This window comes from Astatotilapia calliptera, chromosome 17 (assembly GCF_964374335.1).
Source record: "Astatotilapia calliptera chromosome 17, fAstCal68.1, whole genome shotgun sequence".
Taxonomy (NCBI): Eukaryota; Metazoa; Chordata; class Actinopteri; order Cichliformes; family Cichlidae; genus Astatotilapia; species Astatotilapia calliptera.
In genome coordinates, this window is record NC_137438.1 from 32,615,787 (window position 1) to 32,628,481 (window position 12,695).

The 12,695-nt window shown below is 39.0% G+C and overlaps 1 protein-coding gene across 3 annotated transcripts in view; it reads right to left on the minus strand.

Annotated features, from left to right (window-relative positions):
- Window positions 1–1,226: 1,226 nt before the first annotated feature.
- The window catches only part of atxn7l1 (ataxin 7-like 1), a 30,972-nt gene continuing 19,503 nt past the window's right edge, over window positions 1,227–12,695 (minus strand). For all 3 annotated transcript variants that reach the window (XM_026146834.2, XM_026146836.2, XM_026146835.2), the window contains 7 exons: window positions 12,330–12,412; window positions 10,346–10,608; window positions 9,488–9,698; window positions 7,666–7,787; window positions 6,596–7,117; window positions 6,036–6,288; window positions 1,227–4,918 (listed from right to left, as the gene is read on the minus strand). In XM_026146834.2, the coding sequence (XP_026002619.2) occupies window positions 4,901–4,918; window positions 6,036–6,288; window positions 6,596–7,117; window positions 7,666–7,787; window positions 9,488–9,698; window positions 10,346–10,608; window positions 12,330–12,412 (1,472 nt within the window). In that variant the 3' untranslated portion in view covers window positions 1,227–4,900. The remainder of the gene's footprint in view (window positions 4,919–6,035; window positions 6,289–6,595; window positions 7,118–7,665; window positions 7,788–9,487; window positions 9,699–10,345; window positions 10,609–12,329; window positions 12,413–12,695) is intronic.

A 12,695-nucleotide genomic window follows, 5' to 3' on the forward strand; every position in this document is an offset into this window, starting at 1 on the left:
TGCCAGTACAATTAGAAAAAGGCTGTACAGGTTTGGCTTGTTTGGAAGTGCTGCCAGGAGAAAGCCTCTTCTCTCTAAAAAGAACACGGCAGTATGACTTCTGAAAGACTAGACTTCTGGAACAATGTCGTTCGGACAGACAAGATCAAAGTGCAGATGTTTGGCCATAATGAATAACACAACATTTGTAGAAAAACAAAGCGTAACAGCACGAACACCTCATACTGACTGTGAAGCATGGTGGTGTAAGGGAGATGATTCGGGCCACATGACTGGGATTTTTTGCAGTCATTGAGCCAACCATGAACAACTCTGTGCACCAAATTATTCTAAAGTGAAATGAGAGGTCATTTGTCTTATAGCTAAAGCTTGGGTGAAACATCATCATGCTACATGACAATGAATCCAAGCACAGCAGAAAACCTACAACAGAAAGGCTGAAAGTTCAAGCTCTCAGTTAATGTAAAATAACCGTGAAGGGTGAAAGATATCAACTGTGGTTGTATTTAAACCATTTTAGAATCTGTTAATGTAAAAGATATCCTGATATGTGAAACCAGAAAGGGGGTCTAGTTTGTTTTTCACAACTTCACAGCATGTAATAAATTATTTAACTTGTGAAAACAGTAAGGCAATCACTTGCATTAATTCTCTTTTAGTTAGTCAACTTTTTTGGAGCTGGTTCTTATACTTGCCTAAACAAAAAGCCTAGGCTAATTGGAAAGTCATAGAACAGTAAATAACAGTAAAGGCAACTTATCTGATAATTTGTCATGAAATTTCATGAAAAGACAACACACAGACAACAAGATCGGGAGATCATCCCATTCAGTGGGATAGATCTTTGTACGTAAAACTGTTCAGATGGACTAAAGTGGTAAGCTGATTCCTATAATTACCATTACTGCTGCTACATATTTAAAAAGTTAAACATTGCAAGACAGAAAGAAAACAGTTATGCTGTACAGTTACAGATTGACCTGGTAAGATAAAAGCATTAAAATGTACCAAAATGTTGCACTTTACAAAATATAAAAAGCTTCCTTGTGAAATGCCGGTAACCACATAAGAGGCATTTGCTCGCCTCCAGCAATTCAAAAATATGTCAGACATCAACGATAAGGAGAGATACTTTCAGAAGGTAAAAAACAAAGCTGTAATAAAGAGCTGTGAGACTTTCTTTACAATTCAAAAGCTGCAAATTTGATTTACAAACAACACAAATCCACTTTCAATCATTTAATAAAAGCTTGGATACAGGACCTTTTTTTTTTTTCCATTTTTTTACAGCATGTGGCATGTGTTAAGTTGTATTGGTGGAAAATCCATTTTCTAAAACAACTGCAGTAAGACTGAATAAAACCCCCAAAATCTTAACAAGGCATTTTTCAGACATTCAACATTCACCACAGTTTGGATTGGATAATAACAACAGTGCGCTGGTTTAGGGGGCCAACTGACCAACAATATCCTCTTCATCTTCTTTTAATGGAGTTGCCAGAAACACTATCACAAATATAAAGATTTTTTTTAATATCTAAAATATTTATATAAATAGAAAGTAATTAAAGATCTGGGCAAAATGACAAAGTGCAAAACAGGAAAAAAGAAAGAAAGAAAAGAAACAGGGAGGGTTTAAAAAAACAAAACAAACTTTAACAGCAAAGACAATATACAACTGCTCTGAAATCAGCAACCATGAGCCTTGTCTTCATTTTAGCTGCAACAGACCGTAACTTCCCATTTCTATTTCTTCAACCAGTAACTCAGGTTGGCTTCTTTTCCCCAACAAACACTTGATCTTTGATCAGTAGATACATGTGAGAAGGTACTGCGTGAGAAAACCGAAATCTATCCAATGATACCAAGATCTGTAACCAGTAAATAACACCAAAAAAAGAAGTATCGACCATCGCTTTAGCAATGTATGCGTTGATCTGTTATTAAACGTCTGTTGATTTAAACGTGTGACCACAGCAAAGAAAACTGAAGAAAAATTAAAAGATTTGTTTATCTTGTCATAAAAGGGATGTTAGCCATTTAACTGTACACAGCCAGTACCCAGTTAAACCATGTGTATCTACAGCGAAACAAAGCCTACCATGCAGGTTCTATTAAACTGATCTAAACTGGTAGACAATCTCACGCGCTGATGGACAGTCATGGGAAGCACTTTGAGTACTTGGAAAAACGTAACACAAATACAAATGATTATGTACAATTCAATCATCATTAGTGCTTAAACAAAACAACCAATGAGTCCAAAAAGAGTTAGTTTCCACTGAAGCAGTTGGCAAGTACCAGGCGAGTGCATTTCTGAGAGTCACACTGCTAAACAGCAAATTTAAATGCTTTCAGTTACGTTAGCTCTATCGTCAGCAGCAATGAATGAAAGAGGGGGGTACTTCTCTGACATTTTAAAGGTTTATGCCGTTTGTTTTTTGACCCATTACGACATCTGCTGCACTTCAAAAGGGACCCGTTATGCCTTTCTCCATTAGCTGTCAAAGTCTAGTATTAACAAGTAATCTTTGTAAGCCAAAAGTTTGAGCCTTAGACTGATATAATCCATTTTAGACAGTTTTTTTTTCTACTTATGCAGTTGGGAAGGGCCACCAATCAAATGAAAACTGGCTCAAAGGGAGGAGCTAAAAGTCAGTATGAGGAAAATCTGAATTATTTTGAATTATTAATGGAAGCAAGCACAGGAGATCCCCTTTGAAATAAGAAAAATCTCTTCACATTTTCTGATCGACTTTTTTGACATCCTCAGTTAAACTTTGTAACACTTGAAACCTTTAACCTGTGGCACACAGTGCTATAGAAAACAAAAGCATATAGTTTCCCTTCAAATGTAAGTGTTGTCTTTTTAAATCAGCACTGCTTTTTTACACCTGATGCTGCATCTAATAAAAGACACCGAGGGCTCAAAAGGAATGACTACAGAGCTACCGGAGAAGAAACGGTACCTAGCTTGAGCTGGGCAGCTGTGAAGCAAGCGGATACATTTTGACCCAGTTCTGACTCGACATAACACAACAAACCAAGCGTAATCGCACTGAGATGAGGCCGACCGGCCTTGGAAGATAAAGATAGTTTAAAAATATAGCTATAGTTTTGAACACTGGAAGAAGTATGAAAAAGGGTGAACCCACAGGAAATTGGGAAAATGGTGCCCCTTTATATGAAAATACAAATAAGGGCCTGGTTTCACAAAACAAAACCTAACCAGCCTTTTGTCTTGCAATAGTAAGAAATAATTATGAAATAATTGTGACCTCTGGGCTTATTATCTCCTGACAGGACAAAGGAGGATCTAAACGAGAACACAGTAGAACCAGACTACTTCACTTTCCTTTTAGAGCCTTAAATGCTTGCACAGTACTGCATCTAAAGTGTATACACATAATTTGTAGTATGAGAAACAACATGTGGGATATGGTTCTAAAGTTTCAGAGATCAAGATTTCTGTCAGACTACAATAATTATTTAAAACTAATATTAGAAATTTAAAAAGAACAGAAAAAGGATGTGTTGTTTCCTATTGATGACAGTAAACATAGACAGCAGCCATGGCTCAAATTGGTTTGTGTGATTATTAACTAACGATCTAATTATTGAATGTTTTGAGAAACCAGGCCGAGCTCATTATCGTTAATAAACAGAGACAAAGAGACAGGAAAGCTAAAAAATACCCTCTCTCCTACCTCATAATTGGGAAAAGGGGACAATTATGAATAAATACAAAAATAAGAACAGATATGTACACATTTTTAATAATATGAACTATAATAATACTTTCAACATTTCTTCAAAATGACATAGAAATCTTTTTTTTTTGCTGAAAAAAAAACCTCAAACCCTCAAAGGTCAAAAACAAAAACAAAAGAATGATAAATTATTATACAAAAAAAGCGCCATCCAACACCTTAATATTAATAACAATAATTCCATTTTTGGATGCAAGTCCAGGAGTTTCTTGCAATGTTTAAACCAGGACGAAGGGGAAAAAAATACAAAAACGTTCTTAAGTTAAATCTGACTTCTTCCTATATTGAAATACAATGCATTGATGTAGCGTTGTTGGTAACACAGATGTCTTCTTCTTCCCTTGTCTGAACAGGTTCTTGTGTGGCACTGCTGGAGATGGCTCTGGAATCAGCGAACAAGGAAGGAAGGTGAACTGAGGGCAGTAAGTGCACTTTGAACACAGGCATGCTGGGATGAGCAGGGAACATTGGGGGGCAGGGGGACAGTAAATAGAGAAATGGACAAAGTTGTTTGGTACAGAAAGAAAGAGGTTAAAGAAGAGGTAAATGCTGGATAAAACCCAGCTCATCTCTTTTTAAAGCAAAAGGAAAAGAAAAAAAATACAAATAAAAAATAGAGAAACACAAAAAAAGGGGTGGAGCCACTGAGGTGGCATAGCTGAAGTCTGAGTCCTACAGTAGTCGTGTCAGTAGGTCCTTTAAACATCAAACTCCCCCAAAGAAATCACAGTTATCTTTCCACTCAGATTTCTGAAAATAAACTCTGGTTATCCCCCTGCAAAAGTCAACAGTGGTGGTGTCATTAACAGTGCCTTAAAATTCCCTTATCAGGAGGATAAAAGGTTTTTGAAATCCTGTTCTGTAAAGACCACAACGGCGCGGAGCAGCTTTCCATCAAAATGATCCGTACTGAGGGATAAGTGGTGGAAGCCACTGCCAGCCAACTGTGGGCAAAGACTTCAGAGTCCCGCTGTCACAGCAGGTGAACTGAACTGTTTTTGGATAAAACAGATGTGACATGATGAAGCAGTCTGATTGGTGCTGGAACTGGAAGAGCGGTGAGGTCAAAGGTCACAAACGGTGGTGGCCTGAACAGCTGCCCAACATTCTGTCCATTAAACAGGTTTCTGTCAGTGATGCAACTTGGCCTGTGGAGAAAAACGCACACTTGTCAAGTGATTTTAATTTCTTGCCTGTAAAGCAGCAGTTTCACAGCAGATGGAAGTTTAATTTGTAATTTATTAATTTATTTGCACAACACAGTCATTCATTCTTGAGAGCTAATGATGATATCCATTTAATAATAAGCATATATTTAAAAATCACTTATTAGCTTGCAACTTTTGTTCATTAATCAAAATCTGCAACAGTTTATGTTTTAGTAGAGGCGGTGACAGTGGTAGAGGAAAAGTCTAGGATCATCCCCTCAGGACAATGAACCAAAATCCAAGTCTAATGCATCAAAGAGTGACAAACATAGGCGTGACACTCAGATTTACGGAGAACATCACCTAAACTGGTGGGTCTCCCAATTTCTGAAAATAATTAGAATAAACAAAATTTTGACCACGCATACAGAGTATTGAACCACCCCTCATACCTTTTTTACCTTTATTCATATTATTTTATTTTAGGAAAATGGGAAAGAGGTACAGCAATGAATTGAAATATTTGCAAAACACTTGAATATGTAATGCTGTATATAAGACAAAAAAACAAGTTGTATAATTCTAACAAGGCAGCCCTTCCAGTGAGACCATTTCAGATGAGGCTTCAGTGAACAAGAGGTGGATCAACTGAAGAGCCAAATGCATCTCTCAGGTCCTGTGTCAGGCCTTTGCTGGGTTTTTGTTTTTCCTGTTTCTTAAGGACATGACTTTCAGACACTGCTCAGATGTTGTAGAGAGTTTTTAGGCCTGACACTTCTTTTGTGCTTTTGCACAAAACTGCATCTACTGTCATTCAAAAACAAGATGGAACTGAATTTGCTCAGCTGTCATCACTGTAACTTATATCTCTCACTATTTCAAGGACCACCTGATTTTAAGTGGTCACATAACAACTGCGCAAACTTCACCTGCTCATCTATTCACCACTGAATGGTGAAGTATGTCTTTGCTGTTGACCATGGGTCAATGACTGGAGCTTCTTGTAATAAATGCTGAAGGTCTCCTACACACCAGCTCTTAGCTGACTATCAGACTTCCTTGAGAATTCAAAACTCAGCACACTAAAATATATTCCAGGTAGTAGATGACTGCTTACCTGTATTGGGGATTCAGGCCCTGAAGCTAGTATCCCCCCGCTATCGCTTCCATTCCCAAAGAGGCTATCTAACCCACCCAGTCTGCTCAGCTTGTTGCCCTTTCCTCTGTAGGAGCTGGGACTTCGCCTCTTCCTCCCTTCTGCTCCTCCCCCATAAGCTAAGGGTCCTGTGGGAGGAGCCATTGGTTGGTGGGCAGCTGAGGTTGGTTCCCTGTTAGGTGAGTAGGGTATACTGGTGCTGCCAAGTTCACGACTGGAGAGAAGCAAAAGAAGGAAAACAGTATGTTGTGTCTACATACACAATAAGTATATTACATGTTATATGAATATACAATATGTTGAACTAAGTCTGCATTCCCTCTGACTACAATCATGACTTGTTATCCTCTAAAAGAGAATTTAATGGCATAACATGTAGGTATAATCAAATATTTTTGGGAAATAAAACATTTACTTCTAAAGTTAAATATCAAAGTACAGTTTTTACAAGTTTTCAAAATTGTGGCCTCTTAATGAAACTTTTTTTTTTTTTTTTTTTTTACATTTTACTGGGGACTCACCTGTTTTGCGATATGTGGCTTTGAGGGCCATCAGCTTTAGATAGCCAGCCCTCTGAGCTTCCCCAAAGTTCGCTATCCCCATGACCAAGTCCCTTTTTCTTGGCTGGGGAGGCAGCTGTCCCTCCCGAGCTTTGTAACTGTGAATGAAAGCTCCTGTCGTTCCTTTTGTAATTATCCACAGTGGGAAACAAGGAAGAAGAGGAAAATGAGGAGGAAGAGTAGGACGTTTTTTTTCTCTTCTTAGTTCCCGCTACGGGTTCCTCCACGTCTTTGGATGGACGACTTGCTTTATGCGTGCCGTTACGGGCTTTGCCCTGCGCGAAGACTTGGGTGTGGGGTTGCGGGGAGTCTCGGATGTTAAACACCCCAGCTGTGGATGCAGACTGAGGAAACGTGGCGGTGTACGAGAGGGAGTTGGGGAGGGAGTTGAGCAGACAAGAGGTGGGAGAAGGGGCTTGATGTGAAAGTATGGAGGATGTACCAGATGGGGAGAGGAGGCTCTCAGCAGCCAGAGGCACCTTCCTGAAACATGAAGAAGAGAATCTTACAAAAGAGAAATGTACCAATAAAGTTGTTTTACTGCCAGAATAGCTTGTAGGAGACCTTAAGTAACAATCAATATGCAGTATTTTACTGAACAATGGTTTTCTAAGCTCATTTTAGTGTCTTCCCCTCATTTCATCAGCCTCCTCGGCTATTTTTACTTTACTTCCCACGATTAAAACTCAGAAATTATTTATCTATTGTGATTGTGCAATCATTAACTGCATGCAAACCTGTTCTTTTTTTCCCCTCTATTGTTGCTAGTTTTGATCTTTGATTAAAAACTTACAGGCTTCATGTGTGATTTTTTTTCACCTTCTATTGTTTAAAAAACAAAACAAAAAAACCTTCCCGTCTAAAAAAATGAAACAGAACTTGAATCTGTTTTCCACAGCTGATGAGTTCATCCCTTCCTCTCACATCTTTCCATTAAAACATTACATTTTGCTCATCTTTACCATTTCTCACCCATACCTATTAACCTTTAAGCAAAATATGGTAGTAGAATAATCAAAGAATACACTCGCCTCCACATCTGGGCGTTGAGGTGTTTCTCCACCATGTTTTGGAGTGCCAGCCTCATCCTGTCCCATCGCCTGTCAAACACATAGTGGCCTCTTCCCATCAGCCTGCTGCTGAATACGCAAAACTGTAAGAGGGAGAAAGAAGACAGCTCAGGTGAGAATGTTATGAAAGAATCATAAAGGAGGCAAGGCGAACGATTCTGAAAAGAAGAAGAGTGGAGGAGTAAAAAGCAGTAAAAGAGGCATCAAATGATGGAACCAAAGAGATAAGCTGTTTTCACACATCAGCTCTGGACAACATCAGGGGAATTAGGTTGGGACACTGCACCAAGTTGTCCTTTCTGATACTGAGCTCAGAGCAGGAGGCAGTCTGGTTCAGATTTGTTCTCAATCCAGGAAATAATTCTTTTGGTTTAGGCGAAGGTGCTAACTGGATACAACGCATTCGAGGCAGGGCGAAGGGCGTGAATTCTGGCCATCAGGTATCATAAAGACTAAAAAAGGTGTTAAAATAATGTAATTTTAGATAAAATTACATCAGATATTTGTGTTTTCATGTCTACGTAGGTTGGGTAATGTCTCAAAGTGAACTAGACAACAGTCCATATGTAAAAAATGCCATAGATGAAGAAGAACAGATGCCTAAGAGAAAAACAATGTTAAAATATTTTTAGAATTTGAGAAAATAAAAAATATAACTGGAACTTTTAACAGGAAATATACAGTACAGTGTACAATTTTTATGGATAATGGTAACTTTTAGAACCTCCCATTAATCTAACCGCTCAGGTCAAAACTGACTATGAAGTGAGAGCTCTGACTTGAAGAACTATAATAATCAAGCATTTCTTTAAATTTAGTAAAATGCAGACTTTAGGAGTAAAAAAAACATGTCTGCATCAGCTTTCCATATATTTTAATAATATTATGGGCACTTAGTACTCGCCATTTTAAAAGGAACAAAAGCACATGCCTGGCAAACTTCCAATGTCAGCATAACTTCAGCAAATTAATACTCCCTACCAATGAGCCTATACACAACCTGCATGTGCGCCTGTACAAAAACGGTGGTGCAAAAAAATGGCAACACACTTTATTTAAAGGTCTTATTTCTAATCTTTATGCCAGGGGTCTCAAACTTAAATGAGTTGCGGGCTACTGCTGGCACTGTCACCTAATTGGAGAAAACACCCACAAATATTTCCAAAAATGTAGTGTTTTGTTTTTTTTTTAATTTCAAATATTGTATAACAAGAAAAAACTCAAAATTGTTTTCTTTACAAATAACTCTCTCCCTGAACTAACACAGCCATTCGCTCATCATGTTTGTACTGTCTGCTCATATTGCCTTCATATTAAATAACTTTTTGCTTTTAAAAGAACCTATTTCAACACTGCACTCAACAACAAACAAATTCCCTAAACTTCAAGGGCCAAATAACATTATATTTCTTCACGTCAATATATGGGACCCACATAGTGGTGACGTGGGCCGTGAGTTTGAGACCCCTGCTTCACGCTGGCTGATTGCTCTAGCTCTAAGGATAATACAAACTGGGTAAGAGTGTGAGATCAACCATTTAACATAGATCACAATCTCTTTTCCAAAATAGCAAACTTTTCCTTTAACACATACTATTAAGCTACACCTGAGGCTGAACTGGAAAAAAAATATTCCGCTAAATGACATATAAAAGCAGACCCTGCAGGGATAAAATAGGAGATAGGATGACTAAAACTTTTGTGAATTGGTTACTGAACGCCCTGAGGTTATGGAATAAGAAAATGCATGATAGTGCAGCATTACTGGGTCCTTCTATTTTACCCCTAAAGGCTGCGGGTGATGACTGGAGTAGTGAACAGCAGGTCTGTCAGCATCCTCTGGATCTGCATCGCCCTCGTCGCTGGAAAGTCGACTGCTTTCTCCAGCAGCGGTCACCCAGCTGTGGGGAGCTGGTTCTGGGTTAGGGGCCTGGACAGGAGATGCTACCGTGAGCAGAGGACCTGAGGTGGAAGTGGAGGAGCCTCCTGGAACCCTGGGACAAAGGGGTGAATAAAGTAATGAGACAAAGTGGGTTAAGGATTAAAGAACTGGAAACATATGGGACAGAAAAACAAAAATTAAAGAAAAGAGACAGAACAGGAGCCGTGAAAGGGAAATTTAAATGTGAATGCAGAAGACGAAGAGTGTAAACAAAGAAAGAAGGAAAAAGGAAGCAAACTCCAAATAAGTTCATTTTTAAAGAAGGGTTTTGTGCTCTAAATAGAAACAGGATATACGTTTTTCACAACAATTTGACATAGGGTGATTTTTCTGCTTGCTCACTTCTAGCAAACTGTGTCTATAGCATCCCCTGGTGGAAAAGGGTGCATCTGTCTGAAGAAAAAATGCTCAAGTATGCAAGTGAACACAATCTTCTCAAAATGACAAGTAAACATACTTAAGACTAAAATAAATAAGCCATTATTTCTGTTTAGAAAGCATTCCCTTTCTCTAAAAGAGCAGTTTAACTTCAGTAGCCAAAGTTTAACAACATAAAAATGGCAGAAGTACATAGAAAACTATATAAAGTAGGCATTATAATATACAATGCTCCTGAAACACACTCCTCATTTTTAAAGCTGATTAGAGTCCTAAAGCTTTTATTATTTGCATATTTAATACTTTTCACATCCTTTGTACCTTGGTATGTGTGCATTTGCCAGCCGCAGCTTCAATGTGGAGAGAGGTCGTCCATTGGGGCAGTGAGACTTGCTGGGAGACGAGCTCTCTTTAGATATAATACTCTGGCTGGAGCCTTCCTTCCCTCCCTGCGCTCCGTCCTTGTCCTTATCCTTTTCTTTCACTCCATCCTTCTCCTTCGCCCGCCCCTTGTGTTCAGCCAGGAGGATGTCAAAATGTTTCCTTCGGCCAGGGACAGCCCGCCGGTGGGTTAAAGAGTGAGTCTGCAGCAAATGAAAAAAAAAAACCAAAACAAAACAATTATTTTATTCTTTTATTCCTCTGACCGTTTAGAAATACTGGGTTATTTCCAGAGAGACTTTGTAAATGAAAATATTGATCTGTGAAGAACAGACTGTACCACAAACACACTTCACTGGGATTGAATGCTGCATTGAGAGAGGCTCAAGACACGACTCTTTGGTTTCATGATAGTTTCCATAACCTCACACTGTATGTGTCTACGTCACACCACACAAACACGGGTAAATATTACCTGTGCCTATATACCGTTCCAGGTACTTTGGAAGGTAACCAGCCATCAAACATTTGGTTTTCCAATAGATATTTACCAAACAAGGCAGAGAGGTTGCTTTAGACTGCCAGGCCTGCGTTTGGAAAGAAAAATACTTCCTGCACTTATTCAAAGGGAGCAGCCAAGGTCTGTGCATCTTTAACCACAAGGTCCCAAAGGTTTATGTATCACATTTCTAACTATCCTGACTATTGAATACACATTTGAAAGAAAATAAAACTTTTAAAAACTGAACAAGATGCCAGTGTTTGGCGTGCTAGTCGAAATTATGGTGATATATTAGGGTTTTCTGAAGTTTGAAGTAATGCTGAATTCAGAAAGAAAGGGGAAATCTGAACACTGACAAGTGTCAAATATAAGTTAATTTTAATTTAAAGATCCACCATGACCACTGCACTTTCCTCCCCCATCTCCACCTCATCCTCTTCCTTGTCACCCAAAGCTTCATCCTGACCTGAAATCAGGACTCTAACATCAGAAAATGTCCATAAACATGCCTATTTATTCCTGATTAGATTATTCCAGATTAGACATGTGACATTCCTGCCTCCAGATAGCTGACACTGAGCTGCCTGGTTAAAAGCCAATGTCTCTCTGATCAACAGTTTGATTACATTCTCACATTGTGTGAGAGTTTATTTGCCAATTGCCTGAGTGTGACAACATTAAAATCCATTTTAACATTATTTTTTGTAACGCTGACAAGATAGCCATCATTGATCTGAAATGAGCTCCAGTGACTCATCAGCCGATACTGGACACATTCACAAATTTTTACAGCCTCGGATGCTTCACAAACAGCACAAAACCATCGATATTAAATTTTACATGTTGTAAATATGTTTGGTGTTTTTTTGGTTTGTTTTGTGGATAGTTTGGCAATCTGCCCTCTAGCTTATCAAGACAAAATGCTATGTGTCTAGCGATGCTGGACATAGTAGATCTGAACAAGATTACTTTGACAAACCACTCCCACATGAAAAAATGGCAACAAATTAGCCTGATACATCTTTAATTACTTAACCAGTTTGCAGTGATTAGTAAAGCTCAGCAGAGGTAATTATAGGGCAGTAAAATAGAGTATTACTTCTTAAGATGTTTTAGCCTCATCCAACATCTATAATTACCTCATCAGGGGAAGTGTAGGCCCTGTAATGCCTGAGCAATGCTACCCCAGCATTAACTGAGAACGGGTGTACACACAAGAGAGGCAGCCAGAGAGCTAGATATGATCATAGCTGTGGTCGGCGTCTTTCAGTAGCGACATTAATGTGCCCTTTAACGCTATTACTCTCAGAAATTGTGGTCAGACAAAGAGCAGGAGGGTCAGACGTTACTATTATCTCCACAGAAAGCACGCAGAGGTTGAGAGTGTGGGTAACCCTGCACTTGTGCCTTTATTTGCATTACCTTGCAGGTGAGAGACCGTGTGCAGGGTCGTTTGGTCTCGGGGTCCTGCACTCCGCAGTGCTTGTTGGGATCAAACACTCTCCCTGCAAAAACAAACACAACACAGAAACACACACTAGAGTCATCTGGTAATTTCTTCCTTCCTTCCTTCGAGTATCAAATCACATTTGATGGGAGTGGGAGCGCTGCAACACCACGAGCAAATCAATTTTCCTCTTCTGAGACAGCAGTTCACTCGCGTCCTCGCTCACATTTGTCTGTTCACATGTTGATTCATGTTCATTTGATCATTCAGTTGTGGTCTGAGGCTCCTCTAATAGCACCAGTCTATGTGACATTATTAGCAGTCCTTCCAGAATCAAACAA